Below are 15471 nucleotides of genomic sequence, written 5' to 3' on the forward strand. Positions count from 1 at the left end.
CTACTATCTCAGGATTTTACTTCAGAGTTTGGAAGCTGCAATACATCTCTGCCCGCTGCAGCAAAACACTTGAGTTCTCTCTGTCTCTCAGAATCTTTTTGTTGATGTTATTTCCTCTTGGATTGGAGAATTGCATATGAGATCATCTATTTTACTGATTTTGCCTTTGCCAAAGGTATGTTTATAGGATGTAACTACTTTGGAACAGTTGATGTTTAGTAGTTAAATAATCCATCATTCTTTTAAATTTTCCAAGAGAGTGAAGTTATTCCAATCCTTCTTTCTTTGCTTATATTTTAATTATAGCATATGAATAAAGTGTGTTTTGCTTCAAGTCAAGTCTTTTCTGATGAAGAGTCTAGCCCCAAAATGTCAGCTTTTGTGCTCCTGAGATGCTGCTTGGCCTGATGTGTTCATCTAGCTCCACACTTTGTTATCTCGGATTCTCCAGCATCTGCAGTTCCCATTATCTCTGATCATCCTTTTGTTTCAAGTCTGGTAGTTTAACAAATCGAATTGCTTCCAGAACTCAATGCCTGGCACTTACTTTTAAAATAAGAAAAAGTTAGGGTCTAGGCTATCTCCTTGACATGCTTTGAGGAGGTTTGGTCTGATCTATAACAAATCAGGGGCTCTCATCAGGATCAATATTTCTAATTCCAGGTTCAGTTTAGGCTTATTGGAATCAAAGATGAGTGCTGGTGTTTCCTTATTTTGTGTACTGCATTCGGTTGGTTTAAACAGGGTTTACCTGACTAATAATGGCTCTTTCTGTCATGAAGAATTTCCTGGGGGTGCAAAAGTAACTTTGGGTGTTTTACAGGAAGCAAGTAAGGCAAAACTTTTGGAAGTGGCAAACAAGTTGAAGTTGGAATTGTCTGTGTCTGTGAGGAAAGGGAAAATATTTGTTGCAATAGCGCAGCATTTACAATTGCCAGGAATGCAAACAGAATCATTGGAAATGACTAAGATTCAATTACAAATGAAGCAGCTTGTATTGGAGACAATAGCAAGAGAAAAGGAAATTAAACAGTTTGAATTATGACTAAACAATTAGGAAAAAATAAAAGGAAAGGATGGCCCTGGCAGAAGAAAGGGAGAAAGAGAGAGTTTTTAATCTTCAGCAGTTGGAACTGAACACTCAAAATCAATTTAAAATGGTGGATGTAGAAGTGAAAAGTAGGAGTAGTGATGAGGACAGAGATGGACAGCAATCCCATTGCAGCTAAAGACCTGGTGGAGATCTGTTTAAATATATCCAAGCATTGCCAAAGTTCATCAAGAAGGATGTAGAAGCCTTTTTCATTTCATTTGATAAATTAGCAGAACAAATGAAATCGCCATTGATCATGCGGGTGTTGCTGATGCAAACAAAGTTGGTACATCAAGCTAGTGGGGTGTTTGCATGACTGTCAGAGAAATATCTGGGAAGTATGATGAGGTAGAAGAATGTCATCTTGAGTGTACATTTTTTCTGTGTGGGCATCGCTGGTTGGCCAGCATTACTTGCGCATTCCTAGTTGCCCTTAAGAAGGTGGTGGTGAGCTGCCTTCTTGAACAGCTGCAGTCCTCCTTCTGTGGGTTGACCCACAATATTATTAGGGAGGGAATTCCAGGATTCTGACCCAGCGACCGTGAAGGAACAGTGATATATTAGAGCAGTGGCATCAAATGGCATCAAACTTTAAAGACCATGTTGAGTGTTTGTAGTCAAGACTATTCAGAGGATTGGGATAAAGGAATTCCATTTGTACTTTTTGCAGTTAGGGATGTACCTAATGAATCTACTGAAAGCAGTTCATTTGAATTAAATTTTGGACATGAGGTGAGAAGACCACTTGAATTAATTAAGGAAAAATCAAAAATTCACAATTTTGTGGAGATAAAGTGTCAGTGTTACTTCTAGAGGTAGGAGAACCTATAGAAGCAAGGTTTAGCGTACCACACTGCTAAAATTCAGTACAAAATTTCAATAAACCTACTCAGTCCCAGGAATCATAGTACTTCCCTCTTAGTCGATTGAACACTGCTCAAAGACAATCACTTTTTGAACCTGTGCCAACTTTACAGGGCTGTCTATAAGAATGTTACTAAATTGGAATGGCATTTCCTACATCCACACCATGTGTAATTGGTATCAGAGAATGTCTACATTGACTGATTGATTGATCCATTGTCACATGTACCAAAGTACAGTGAAAAGTTTTGTTTACGAGCAGTACCAGCAGATCACAGGAAGTAAGGATGTACAGATCGAAAAGGTTTAGTGAGAGGTTACATTGCACAGGGCGTGTGCTTGGCAAGATTTGAGGATACAGAGTCTATTCATCAGTCTGCTAATGGCCGGAAAGAAGCTGTTTTAGCCTTTCAACCCAACATGTCCACACCGACTCTCCTAAAATCATCCCATCCAGACCCATTCCCCTCTACCCTCTCCCTGTAACCCTGCATTCCGCACGGCCAAACCACCTAGCCTGCACATCTCTGGGTACTACGGGCAATTTAGCATGGCCATATCGTTGGAATATGGCGGGAAACCGGAGCACCCAGAGAAAACTCACGCAGACATGGGGAAAATGTGCAAACTCCACACAGGTAGTTGTCCGAGGCTGGAATTGAACTCAGATCCTTGGCACTGAGGTAGCAGTGCTAACCACTGAGCCTCCATGTCAGATAAGTCAATGTTAAATAAGATCAGTACTTCCCAGCTTATTCCCACCTATCTTTCCAATTGATTATAATAATTCTCACAGGTCATTTTGATTTTTCTGTGGAAAGTAACTCAATAGTTTATCCCAATTTTTGAGATCTTCCTCATTGTCCAATTTGAGGAATGACAAACAGGAGGGAGGAAGTACACAGCAAGCCAGCCAGCATCATGATGAAAAGAGCAGTCAATGTCTCAGGTATTAATGTTTCTTCAGTGCTAAAGAACAGTAATACTTGAAAGGTTGCCTTCTCCTTTCCACCAGATGCTGTGTGCCTTGCTTCTTCCAGCCTCCTGTTTGCCTACTTTGCATTTCAACATCTGCAGTTTTTTTTGTCTCTAACTCAATTTGAGGAATGTCCAATTCAGAATCATCTGAACTGGGTTCTTCACTCTGTGTTGTAATTAGTAATGCAGTCTCCTTTCCTTCTCTATCAAAATGCCTTCTGAGCATATTCACTTGACACACGCTGTGGGATTTCTTTCTATCTAGCGTGCTGAACAAAAAAATTCAGCTCATTTTTCTTTTGATTTCCAAAACTTATTTTGTTCCCTTTTGTCTTTCCACAGCAGTTTGGAACATCTGAATGGGTGGTTAAATGGGTTGTTATAAATCAACCACATTGCCGTTGGTGTGAAGTCACATGTAGGACAAAACAGATAAAGACAGCAGATTTCCTTCCTCAGAGAAGGTTGGTGGAACATGACCATCAACAGTGATCAATGACTGTTACATGAGATTGGCTTTCAATTCCAGTTTTATTTCATGAATTAGTAAATTAATTAAATTAACTTCACCGGCTATCCTGGTGGCATTTGAAACCATGCCCCCAGAACGTTTGATTGGGCTCTGAGTTACTAGTTCAGTGATAGTGTCACCATCTCTCCAAGACTAAATCACCCTCTCCCCATTGCCACCTTGGTGTGTGGTCTTCCTCCAATATCTGCCATTTCTCTTTCACAAGGCAAGGGCAGGCTCCATCATGGCAGCTATCAGCCTTTGTCGTTTGAGGTCTGCAGACATCTTTCACCCCGATGACAAACCACTGACTGGATGCTGAGATTTCTGCCAGCCTAATGAGGGCATTTATATTGTAAGATTGCAATGTGGGACTGAGACAGAGAAATTATCTGGGCATTTGATTATGGTCCCAAAGTGAGGATCAAGCTAAAGGTTTCAGATCTGTGACCTATTGTCTGAGCTTAAAGGCTACAGACCCGAATTGTTTACTCAGTTACTTTATCCACAGATGGTGTCACACCTGTTGAGTACTTCCAGCATTTTGCTTCTGTATTACTGCTTTACTAATGTTATTTTCAAATATTTTAATTTTTAACCTCTGAAAATGCTGCTACAATTATGCTGTAGACCAAAAAAAATTCTAAAATGTTGCGATACCAGAGGAACAATGCCACGATGGCATGAGCTAGTTAGACAAACATATTTGGAGATGTTATTATTGAACTGTAGGACAATCAGAATCTTTTGAAGTGAATCCCGTTAATGAATTGCATATATAACGACACAAAATAATTTTACAAAGACTGCAAAGCAGAAGATTTATTTAAGAATACAACTAGTTAGCACTGAATAAACAAAAATTAGTCAGAAGAAGACAGTCCTAATTTGCAGTACACCAATATTTTGAGGCAGTTTGCTACATTTTTATTCATTTGCATAAATATACTGCAATAGAAAACTATTACATGAATTTCAACAGTATTAAAAATACCTTGGAACTGTTTTTCTTCAACGACCTCTACATTTTATAGACAGAGAGAGAAAGAGAGAGAGGGAAACAGAAACCAAGACAGTGTGTGTTTGTTGGTTTGACAACTTACAGCAAACTACAATCACAGTTTGAAACAAATTCCAATATTTTTTGGGAATTATAAATATCAGAAACAATCTACTTGTTTAACTAATACAATTAAAGAATAAACAGGCACAACACATTGTTAATGATTTTTTTGTCTTTTTTCCGCAAGTTTAGGATTTTTACAATAAATTAACTTTGTAGTACTTGTGCAAAATCAGGTGTTTATATTTGCTTTGATGAAACATGGAAAGTAAATTCAGTCGTAAAAAGAAATGCAACAGTTTGACAAGCTGACGTTTCGGGCCTAGACCCTTCATCAAATAGGGGGATGGGGTGAGGGTTCTGGAATAAATAGGGAGAGAGGGGGAGGCGGACCAAAGATGGAGAGGAAAGAAGATAGGTGGAGAGGAGAGTATAGATGGGGAGGTAGGGAGGGGATAGGTCAGTCCAGGGGAGATGGACAGGTCAAGGAGGTGGGATGAGGTTAGTAGGTAGCAAATGGAGGTGCGGCTTGGGGTGGGAGGAAGGGATGGGTGAGAGGAAGAACAGGTTAGGGAGGCAGAGACAGGCTGGGCTGGTTTTGGGATGCAGTGCGGGGAGGGGAAGAGCTGGGCTGGTTGTGTGATGCAGTGGGGGAGGGGACGAACTGGGCTAGTTTAGGGATGCGGTGGAGGAAGACCACACCCGGCACCTTCCCCTGCAACTGCAGGAAGTGCTATACTTGCCCCCACACCTCCTCCCTCACCCCCATCCCAGGCCCCAAGATGACTTTCCGTATTAAGCAGAGGTTCACCTGCGCATCTGCCAATGTGGTATACTGTATCCACTGTACCCGGTGTGGCTTCCTCTACGTTGTGGAAACCAAGCGGAGGCTTGGGGACCGCTTTGCAGAACACCTCCGCTCAGTTCGCAATAAACAACAGCACCTCCCAGTCGCAAACCATTTCAACTCTCCCTCCCATTCTTTACATGACATGTCCGTCATGGGCATCCTGCAGTGCCACAATGATGCCACCCGAACGTTGCAGGAACAGCAACTCATATTCCACTTGGGAACCCTGTAGCCCAATGGTATCAATGTGGACTTCACCAGCTTCAAAATCTCCCCTTCCCCCACCGCATCCCTAAACCAGCCTAGTTCGTCCCCTCCCCCCACTGTATCACACAACCAGCCCAGCTCATCCCCTCCCCCCACTGCATCCCAAAACCAGTCCAACCTGTCTCTGCCTCCCTGCCCTGTTCTTCCTCTCACCCATCCCTTCCTCCCACCCCAAGCCGCACCTCCATTTCCTGCCTACTAACCTCATCCCACCTCCTTGACCTGTCCGTCTTCCCTGGACTGACCTGTCCCTTCCCTACTTCCCCACCTACACTCTCCTCTCCACCTATCTTCTTTTCTCCCCATCTTCGGTCTGCCTCCCCCTCTGTCCCTATTTATTCCAGAACCCTCTCCCCATCCCCCTCTCTGATGAAGGGTCTAGGCCCGAAACGTCAGCTTTTGTGCTCCTGAGATGCTGCTTGGCCTGCTGTGTTCATCCAGCTCCACACTTTGTTATCTTGGATTCTCCAGCATCTGCAGTTCCCTTTATCTCTGCAAGTTTGACATGATGGATTGCTCCAAATGTCGAGAATCTCTGATTCCATGTGAAAATGTTACATGTGATAATTACTAAATGTAGCCAGTAAAATGTTTTGACGTTTTCATTTCCTGTTTACCAAGGCAATTTTAAGCTTTCATAACGACACATCCCAACAACATCAGAGAAAATTTCAATTCTTCAGTGTTTCAGAACATTCCTTGCAATGACTTGCTATTAATAGACAGTCAGAGCTTATGAGGGAGGGGCTGAGCTCCCCTTTCCTCTGAGGAAATTTGTGTACAAAGCTGAATCAGGACTACATTCAAAATTCCTCAGTCATTTGCAACCACTATTGGATTATACGGCCACTTCACTCACTAATATAGCCTGATCCCTCCATGTAACTGACAAAAGAAGGAATTTCCAGCAGTTTTGCCACTTTGGAATAAATGTGAAATTATTTCCCAAATATTATGTGCTGCAGAACTCCTGAGATGACAGTTTTTCGGACTGTTAGGTCATTTTTCTGAACAAAGTCATTTTTTGGATCACATTATATTCTTGAATGGGTTACATTAAAAAGAGCTAATGGTACTGGAGTCCAAGGTCCTGTACAAAGTTTGTTACACAAGATTGCAGAGCTGGGTAGTTATTTCAGGAGCCAGTACAGTCAAAGTGGGCTGAATGGCCTCCTTCTGTATTGTAAGATTTTATGAATCTATCATATAATTGGGCCAATAATATCTGCTTAGATTGAGAATTGGCTCCTTGACACAATATAGTAGGAATAAGTGGATAATGTTTGCATTAAATGGGAATAAACTGTAGGGAAACACAAAGAGGCTACTGCCAAATATAGACAGGTGAGCATGAGCGTCTGTGTGCAAGGTATAATATGGTGAAATGTGACATTTTCCGTGTTGGTTCGAAGAAAGAAAAGCAGAATTTTTTTTAAATCAGAAAAGATTAGTCAATGTTCTAAAGCTTAGGCCAGAGATTCCCGAACATCTTCCCACTATGAGATCATTTGGACACTTGAAAACTGTTGTGACCCCTTAGTGAAAACGGAGAGAGAGGATGGATGGGGTAGGCGGTGTTGGCAGAAGAGATCTGTGACATTGGAGCCCTGTACATGGGCAGTTGTTATTACTCAGTCGGGCTCCACCGCAGTCATTGCTGCCTCACATATTGGAGGAGAGGGGATACAACTGAGATTTGAGAGGCCCTCGGGTTGGGGGGTACGGGGGACGGGGAAGGAAACCTTCAGTCAGTGGAGTTACATCTCAGCAGATGGGCATTGCTCCCTGACTCTAACCCTGTTGCCACCTGGACCCATTGGAGGCTCATTAATTAAAATTCAGTTGGCATCTGAAGTCCTTGAACGGACATAAATTGCCCATTTAAGGCTCCAATTGGTCACTGGTAGGTGGGGAACTTTCTATTATCCTTGTCATTGAAATTATCACTGAGGGTAGGTGAATAATGTACTCCCCAGTGCTTACAAACTCATTGGTGGGGGAAAAATTAAATCCAGCTGTAAGGTAGAATGGTCCGATAGACTCTGGTGTTTGAAAGATATAGAGGCAATCATACTGAAAGAAAAAAAAGAGAGCTTGATGGACAAGATATTGAAATATTCCTGCTGGCTGGGTGGTGTAGAACAATGGGTCACAGTCTTAGATTAAAAGGTCATTTATTGAGGACTGAGAATGGACAGCGCAGATCAGAAGACAAGATTATTTACTGAGAGCATTACAAATCTATGACATTCCCTGTCACAGTAAAGTGTAGACGTCCAAGTTTAAGATTGACAGATTTTTGGACACTGAGGGAATCAAGGAATATTATTAAGGGTCACGGTGGAGAACAGAACCGAGGCAGAAGATTATCCATGATCGTACCGAATACTACTGAATTGAGAGGCCAGGTGTCCAATACTTCCCTTATTGTGTTTGCAGTTGTTAATGTTGTCTTGATGGTGTGTGAATCTGTTTCTTTATCATAGGATCAAGAAGATAAAGACATACTTTTGGCAAGATGTTCTGAACTTTCCTCAGGCCCAATTATTCTTTTGACAGAAGTGCTGCAGAATTTGGCCATTAAAATTCATATTAAACATAGCTCATTTGGTGATCAGAGGAATTGCCCTTTGCATCCTGGCCAACATTTGTTTCTCAAATCATTAGGCTGAGGGGTGACTTCATAGAGGTTCATCAAATCATGACAGGCATGGGTACGGGTGAATAGTCAAGGAATTTACCCCAGGGTTGAGGAATCCAAAACTAGAGGGCGTAGGTTTAAGGTGAGAGAGGAAAGATTTAAAATAGACCTAAGGAGCAACTTTATCACACAGATGGTTGAGCGTGCATGGAATGAACTGCCAGAGCAGATGGTGGAGGCGTCTGCATGGGTATACGAAGCGGAAGGATTTGGAGGAATATGGGCCAAATGCTGGCAAACGGATCTAGATTAATCTAGGATATCTGGTCAGCATGGAAAGTTGGACTAAAGGGTCAGTTTCCATGCTGAACTCTCTATGACTCTATCAGGACCAACATAATGTTGAGGAGAGTTTGTTGCTAATTGGGTGCTGCATTTTTAAAATTGAAAGCGTGATTTCACGTCAAATGTACTTCAATACCCACAAAGTACTTGAACATCAGGATGTCATGAAAGGTGATTTTTACAAGTTTTTTGACTTGTCTGTAATCATTAACTCGTTTAAAATGAATGGTTTGCCAACTGTGCTAAAGCTGCACAGGAGCAAAATGTTAAGCCTATATCTCTTGCAGAAATTGAAATTCCATCATTCTATTTGGGGATCATACCCAAAGCAGCATTTTAAAAATGAAATTACAAGAAATAATTAGGACAGGTGAAAACCAAAAGGTCAGGCACTCGGCTTGTGCTGGTATTTATCACTTCCATCCATTGATTTGGAGAAATTTAATGTCCATTCAGGCAACACCTTTCTAATACATCAATGGTTAGACTTTGGTCTAACTTTGGTCAGTTTACACAGGAAGCCCAGGTAAGTTTGTTAAAATTGGATAGGTCGCTTTTACGAATGTGATCAGATTTCTGTTATATTCAGAACCCATAATGCTTCATCTGTTATGCCCATGAAAATATTTACTTGTGAATCAGAATTTGTGATGCAAACTTTTCATTGACTGAAGTAAGCCAGGCTTCTGAAAACTGTACAACGATGACAGGAACCATTCTAAAAGACACCTGGCAACAGGCGATAAGGCACTGCATCAGTATAATGTTTCCAGTCCTTACCATACTTACTTGAGCAGCGATGTTCATCCCTAATACAACGATGGACCAGCAAGATTGACATGTAGATGATATAGAAATAAGGCAGGAGGTGTCCAAACCCACAAGCCAAGCAGTAGGATAGTGAGCCCATGAGATCCCCTGTGTAGTTAAAGTGGCGAGCCAGGCCCCAAAACCCAGAGATCATCAGCTTACTGTGATGCTTTTTACCATCATTGGATAAATAGGAGCATTCAATGTATTCAGGCTTCTTGCCCCAAATCTTACAATTCCCATCTGTGCGCCTGAAGAGGTCTTTCTGGTGGTTTGTCATTCTGAAGATATAGTAGCCAATCAGACCCAGGAGTAGGATTCCTATTGCACTGGGAGTTGAAAGTTGCACTGGGTTGTAGACTAGGTACAGGCCCTGCGACATTGAAAACAAAATGAAGTTACAATTTTGCAATCTTTCCAGTTACAATTGCTTGGCCATAATTATCAATGCAGAGATATTCTACACAATCACAGCATCATCAAGTGTGAAATACATTTTTAATTCCCCATCTTTCTGAGACTCGATCTGGCATGTATCACTGATTCCTTCTGTGTTTGAGCAAGTAAATGTGATTTGCTTGTAGTATAAGTTTACAATAATAGTAATTGATTAAAATCCAGTTGGCATCTGAAGTCCTTGAGTGGAATAAATTGCCCATTTAAGGCTCAATTGGTCACTGGCAGATGGGAAACCTTGTGCGATCCCTGTCATTGGTATAATCATGGAGGGTAGGTGGAACATGTACTCTCCAGTGCCAAAACCCATTGGCGGGGAATAAGTAGGGATAGTTTATACTAATAGCTAGACTGCATCACCAGTGATGTCAAATGGAACCTAGAAGTGATAAAGAAGTGCCCAATGAAGTCCACCTCCAACATGTTTCTGTATATAGTGCTACGAGATAATAAATATTCATCAGTTTGCACTTGTACAGCATCCATCCCTCTGTTTGTCAAAGGTTCCCAGAATCTGCTCATGATCTTTCTATGCTCTTAAAAATTTTAAAAAAAGAGACATTTAGTTGGTAACGTTCACAATTCAGACAGAAGAGTCTGGAGAGAAGTGTCACAGAACAAGCCAATGCACTGAGGGTGGCTGAAATGTTGGAGGCGCCATTTTGCAGGGGGGTTTAAACTCAGGTTTGAACACCATAGTCTGGTGATTCAGGAGAGTGGATGCTGAAGATTGGATTCCACTGCATTTCTTAAAAATTACTTATTCCAGTGTGGATATTTGGTCACCACATCTAATTAGCGTTGAACTAAATGGCTTGCTCGGGCTATTTCAGAATCCTTCCCACGCAGTTCCACTTCTGCTACAATGTTGGAACCTAGCCAACAATAAAGAAAATTGCCCAGACATGGCCTGTCAACAAAAAGCAGGATAAATCCAGTTACTGGCCTAGCAGTCTAGTTTCAACTATCAGTAAGCTGATACGAGGTGTTATCTGCAGTGTTATCAAGCAGCATATGCACAGCAATAATCTGCTCAGTGACGCACAGTTTGGGTTCCAACAGGCCGCAGAGGTCCTGACCTCCTTATAACTTTGGTTCAAACATGGACAAACGAGCTGAATTCTAGACATGCCTTTGACATGAAGGCTGCATTAGACTGAGTGTGGCATCGAGGAGCCCTAGCAAAACTGGAATCAATGGGAACTGGAAGTGGGGTGGTCTGGGGGAATTTCTCTGCTGAAGTAATACTTGGTACAAAGGAAGATGGTTGTGATTGTTGGAGGTCAGTCATCTCAACTACAGGACATCCCTGCACGAGTTCCTCAGGGTAGTGTCCTCGTCCTCACCATCTTCAGCTGTTTCATCAATGACCTTCCCTCCGTCATAAGGTCAGAAGTGGGGACATTCACTAATGTTCGGCACCATTCATGACTCCTCTGATACTCAAGCAGTACAGGTCCAAATGCAGAAGATCTAGATAATATCGATTCTCTGTTTCTGTAACTATTGCTACTTGTGCTTTAGTTTTTGGGTAAATTTCTGCTTGTGCCACATTCACATCTGTTCATCAGTGAGATAATAAAATGTGAGGCTGGATGAACACAGCAGGCCCAGCAGCATCTCAGGAGCACAAAAGCTGACGTTTCGGGCCTAGACCCTTCATCAGAGAGGGGGATGGGGAGAGGGTTCTGAAATAAATAGAGAGAGAGGGGGAGGCGGACCGAAGATGGAGAGAGGAGAAGATAGGTGGAGAGGAGAGTATAGGTGGGGAGGTAGGGAGGGGATAGGTCAGTCCAGGGAAGACGGACAGGTCAAGGAGGTGGGATGAGGTTAGTAGGTAGGAGATGGACGTGCGGCTTGGGGTGGGAGGAAGGGATGGGTGAGAGGAAGAACAGGTTAGGGAAGCGGAGACAGGCTGGGCTGGTTTTGGGATGCAGTGGGGGGAGGGGAGATTTTGAAGCTTGTGAAGTCCACATTGATACCATTGAGCTGCAGGATTCCCAAGCGGAATATGAGTTGCTGTTCCTGCAACCTTCGGGTGGCATCATTGTGGCACTGCAGGAGGCCCATGATGGACATGTCATCTAAAGAATGGGAGGGGGAGTGGTTTGCGACTGGGAGGTGCAGTTGTTTATTGCGAACCGAGCAGAGGTGTTCTGCAAAGCGGTCCCCAAGCCTCCGCTTGGTTTCCCCAATGTAGAGGAAGCCACACCAGGTACGTGGGTTGGCTTTTAACAAAGTGCCAGATTCCCCTCTCCCCCACCTTCTGAAGAAGTCAGCGTGGCAAGCCCACCCCCACTCCAGCAGAAAACTGAGCAACACAGGGAGAGAAGGCCTAATCTTCTTTGGGGCAGGAGATCCTGTTTCTGACAGATGCTGACCAGTGAAATGGTTGGAAGTTCCTAAGCCTTGGCAGTGCCACCAGAGTCCTACAACTGGGACCACTGTGGCTCCCAGTCTACCAGGTGCTGGAGCGTGAGTGTAAGGTGAGTGTGGGAGATAATCTCGTCAGGGGCTCAGTTTGGAGGGTGTTAGGTGAGTGGGTGGGGATGGATTAGCTGGAGGTGGTGAAGAACAGGAGAAAATGGTAAACTGGACAGAGGGCAATGGGGATGTAAGTCCAATGACCCATTAAGGAAACACTACCTCCTATGCTCAAATGCTACTGGGCAACTAACATGGGTCTATCCCACCACTGGGTAACTCCCAGCAGCTGAGACTTAAATTCTCTAAGGGGACAGTAATTGGGCTGTGAAGATGCTGATTGGTGGTCGGGGTGAAGATTTGCATTGGTGTAGTCACCATTACCAGGAGGACGTCAGCATCCCAGGGTACTTAAGGAGGTGGTTCGCGTTGGTAATTATTTTCCAAGGTTCTATAGATTCAGGATCAGTTCCTGTGGATTGGAGGGTGGCAAATGTTGTCCCACTTTTCAAGAAAGGAGGGAGAGACAAAACAGGAAATTACAGACCGGTTACCCTGATGTCAGTGGTGGGAAAGATGCGGGAGTCAATTTTAAAAGATGAAATTACGACTCATTTGGATAGCAGTAACAGAATAGGTCAGAGTCAGCATGGATTTACGAAGGGAAAATCATGCTTGACTAATCTTCTGGAATTCTTTGAGGATGTATCTATGAAGATGGATAAGGGAGAGCCAGTGGATGTAGTGTACCTGGACTTTCAGAAATCCTTTGATAAAGTCCCGCATAGGAGATTGGTGAACAAAATGAGGGCACATGGTATTGGGGGCAAAATACTGAGTTGGATTGAAAATTGGCTGGCTGACAGGAAGCAAAGAGTAGTGATAAACAGGTCCCTTTCGGAATGGCAGGCAGTGACCAGTGGGGTACCACAAGGTTCGATGCTGGGACCGCAGCTGTTTACGATATACATTTATGATATAGACGAAGGCATTAAAAGTAATATTAGCAAGTTTGCTGATGACACAAAGTTGGGTGGCAGTGTGAAATGTGAGGAGGATGTTTCCCCAGAATGGGGGTCTCAATTACTAGGGGTCATGAGTTCAAAGTGAGAGGAGGAAAGTTTAAGGGAGATATGCGTGGAAAGTTCTTTACACAGAGGTTGGTGGGCGCCTGGAACGCGTTGCCAGCGGAGGTGGTAGACGCAGATATGTTAGCGTCTTTTAAGATATATTTGGACAAGTACATGGATGGGCAGGGAGCAAATGGACACAGACTGTTAGAAAATAGATGACAGGTTAGACAGAGGATCTCGATCAGCGCAGGCTTGGAGGGCCGAAGGGCCTGTTCCTGTGCTGTAGGTTTCTTTGTTTCTTTGATGTTATTAGAATACAGGGTGACTTGGACAGGCTAGGTGAGTGGACGGATGCATGACAGATGCAGTTTAATGTGGATAAATGTGTGGTTATACACTTTGGTGGCAAGAACAGGAAGGCAGATTACTATCTCAATGGAGTCAAGTTAGGTAAAGGGGAAGCACAATGAGATCTAGGTGTTCTTGTACATCAGTCAATGAAAGCAAGCATGCAGGTACAGCAGGCAGTGAAGAAAGCTAATGGCATGCTGGCCGTCATAACAAGAGGAATTGAGTATAGGCGCAAAGAGGTCCTTCTGCAGCTGTACAGGGCCCTGGTGAGACCGCACCTGGAATATTGTGTGCAGTTTTGGTCTCCGAATTTGAGGAAGGACATTCTTGCTATTGAGGGAGTGCAGTGTAGGTTCACAAGGTCAATTCCCGGAATGGTGGGACTATCATATGTTGAAAGATTGGAGCGACTGGGCTTGTATACACTTGAGTTTAGAAGGATGAGAGGGGATCTGATTGAGACGTATAAGATTATTAAGGGATTGGACACTGTGGAGGCAGGAAACATGTTTCTGCTGATGGGTGAGTCCAGAACCAGAGGACGCAGTTTAAAAATAAGGCATAGGCCATTTAGAACAGAGTTGAGGAGAAACTTCATCACCCAGAGAGTGGTGGATACATGGAATGCTCTGCCCCAGAAGGCAGTGGGGGCCAACTCTCTGGATGCTTTCAAGAAAGAGATAGATAGAGCTCTTAAAGATAGTGGAATCAAGGGTTATGGGGATAAGGCAGGAACAGGATACTGATTGTGGATGATCAGCCATGATCATAATGAATGGTGGTGCTGGCTCGAAGGGCTGAATGGCCTACTCCTGCACCTATTGTCTATTGTCTGTCCAGCAGAGAGTTGCAACAATGCTGATTGGCAGTTGGGATGCATATTTGCATTGGTGCAGTCAGCACCACCAAATACCTCCCTATCTTCTGCGCATAAACCAAAGTTTTGCCAGCTACCATCAGTTCCAAGGAAGGGTCACCAGACTGGAAATGTTAACTCTGATTTTTTTCTTCGCAGATGCTGCCAGACTTGCTGAGCTTTTCCAGCAACTTATATTTTTCTATCAAACAGTGGTTTGTGGAGGGAGTGTTGTCAAGGGACAGTTAAACCCCAAACATTACTTCAGTGTTTCCATCCCTCCCTCCCTCCTTCTCCAACCAAAAAAAAAGCGAAGGTCACAAAGCAAGGGAAAGTGAGTGGTCTTGTCCTGCTGCAGGTGACTGCAAGGGAGAGAGCTGATTGGTGAGTAGTGGGAAAGGCAGGGACGTCCTCACAACCTCTGTGGCTTTGGTACTTTCTTTTGGCTTCTAATCTCATGGGGTAGTACATGGACCAGGAAAGAAGGGCCACAGTCAACTGGATTTGACTTAATCTAATATAAAGTACTCTCCAAGGTTTAATTTAAAGAGATAAACCATGACAGGTGGGCTCAAAGTCTTGGTTTGTTCCTGTTGCTCCATGTTGCAGGCCGACACAGTTCCAGTCCCCCTGGGTCAGCATGCTTGCAGGGAGTGTCTTCAGCAACAGCTCCTGGAAGCCTGAGCTTCAGAGCTGGAACAGCGGCTGGGGGCAGTGTGGAGCATCCGTGAGGCAGAAAGTATACTGGATAACTGAATAGAGAGATGGTCACACCGCAGGCTTAGACTCTGGAGGCACGAAGGGAATGGGAGACCACCAGACAGAGCAAGAGAGATTGGCAGGTAGTGCAGGAATCTCCTGTGGTCATTCCCCTGCAAAACAGGCATAC

At 43.6% G+C, this 15471-nt stretch overlaps 1 protein-coding gene across 7 annotated transcripts in view; it reads right to left on the bottom strand.

Annotated features, from left to right (window-relative positions):
- Positions 1-5971: 5971 nt before the first annotated feature.
- dhcr7 (7-dehydrocholesterol reductase) overlaps positions 5972-15471 on the bottom strand; it is a 49745-nt gene continuing 40245 nt past the window's right edge. For all 7 annotated transcript variants that reach the window (XM_048545557.2, XM_059652196.1, XM_048545555.2 and 4 more), the window contains one exon: positions 5972-9795. In XM_048545557.2, the coding sequence (XP_048401514.1) occupies positions 9331-9795 (465 nt within the window). In that variant the 3' untranslated portion in view covers positions 5972-9330. The remainder of the gene's footprint in view (positions 9796-15471) is intronic.

This window comes from Stegostoma tigrinum, chromosome 17 (genome assembly GCF_030684315.1).
Source record: "Stegostoma tigrinum isolate sSteTig4 chromosome 17, sSteTig4.hap1, whole genome shotgun sequence".
Classification (NCBI taxonomy): Eukaryota; Metazoa; Chordata; class Chondrichthyes; order Orectolobiformes; family Stegostomatidae; genus Stegostoma; species Stegostoma tigrinum.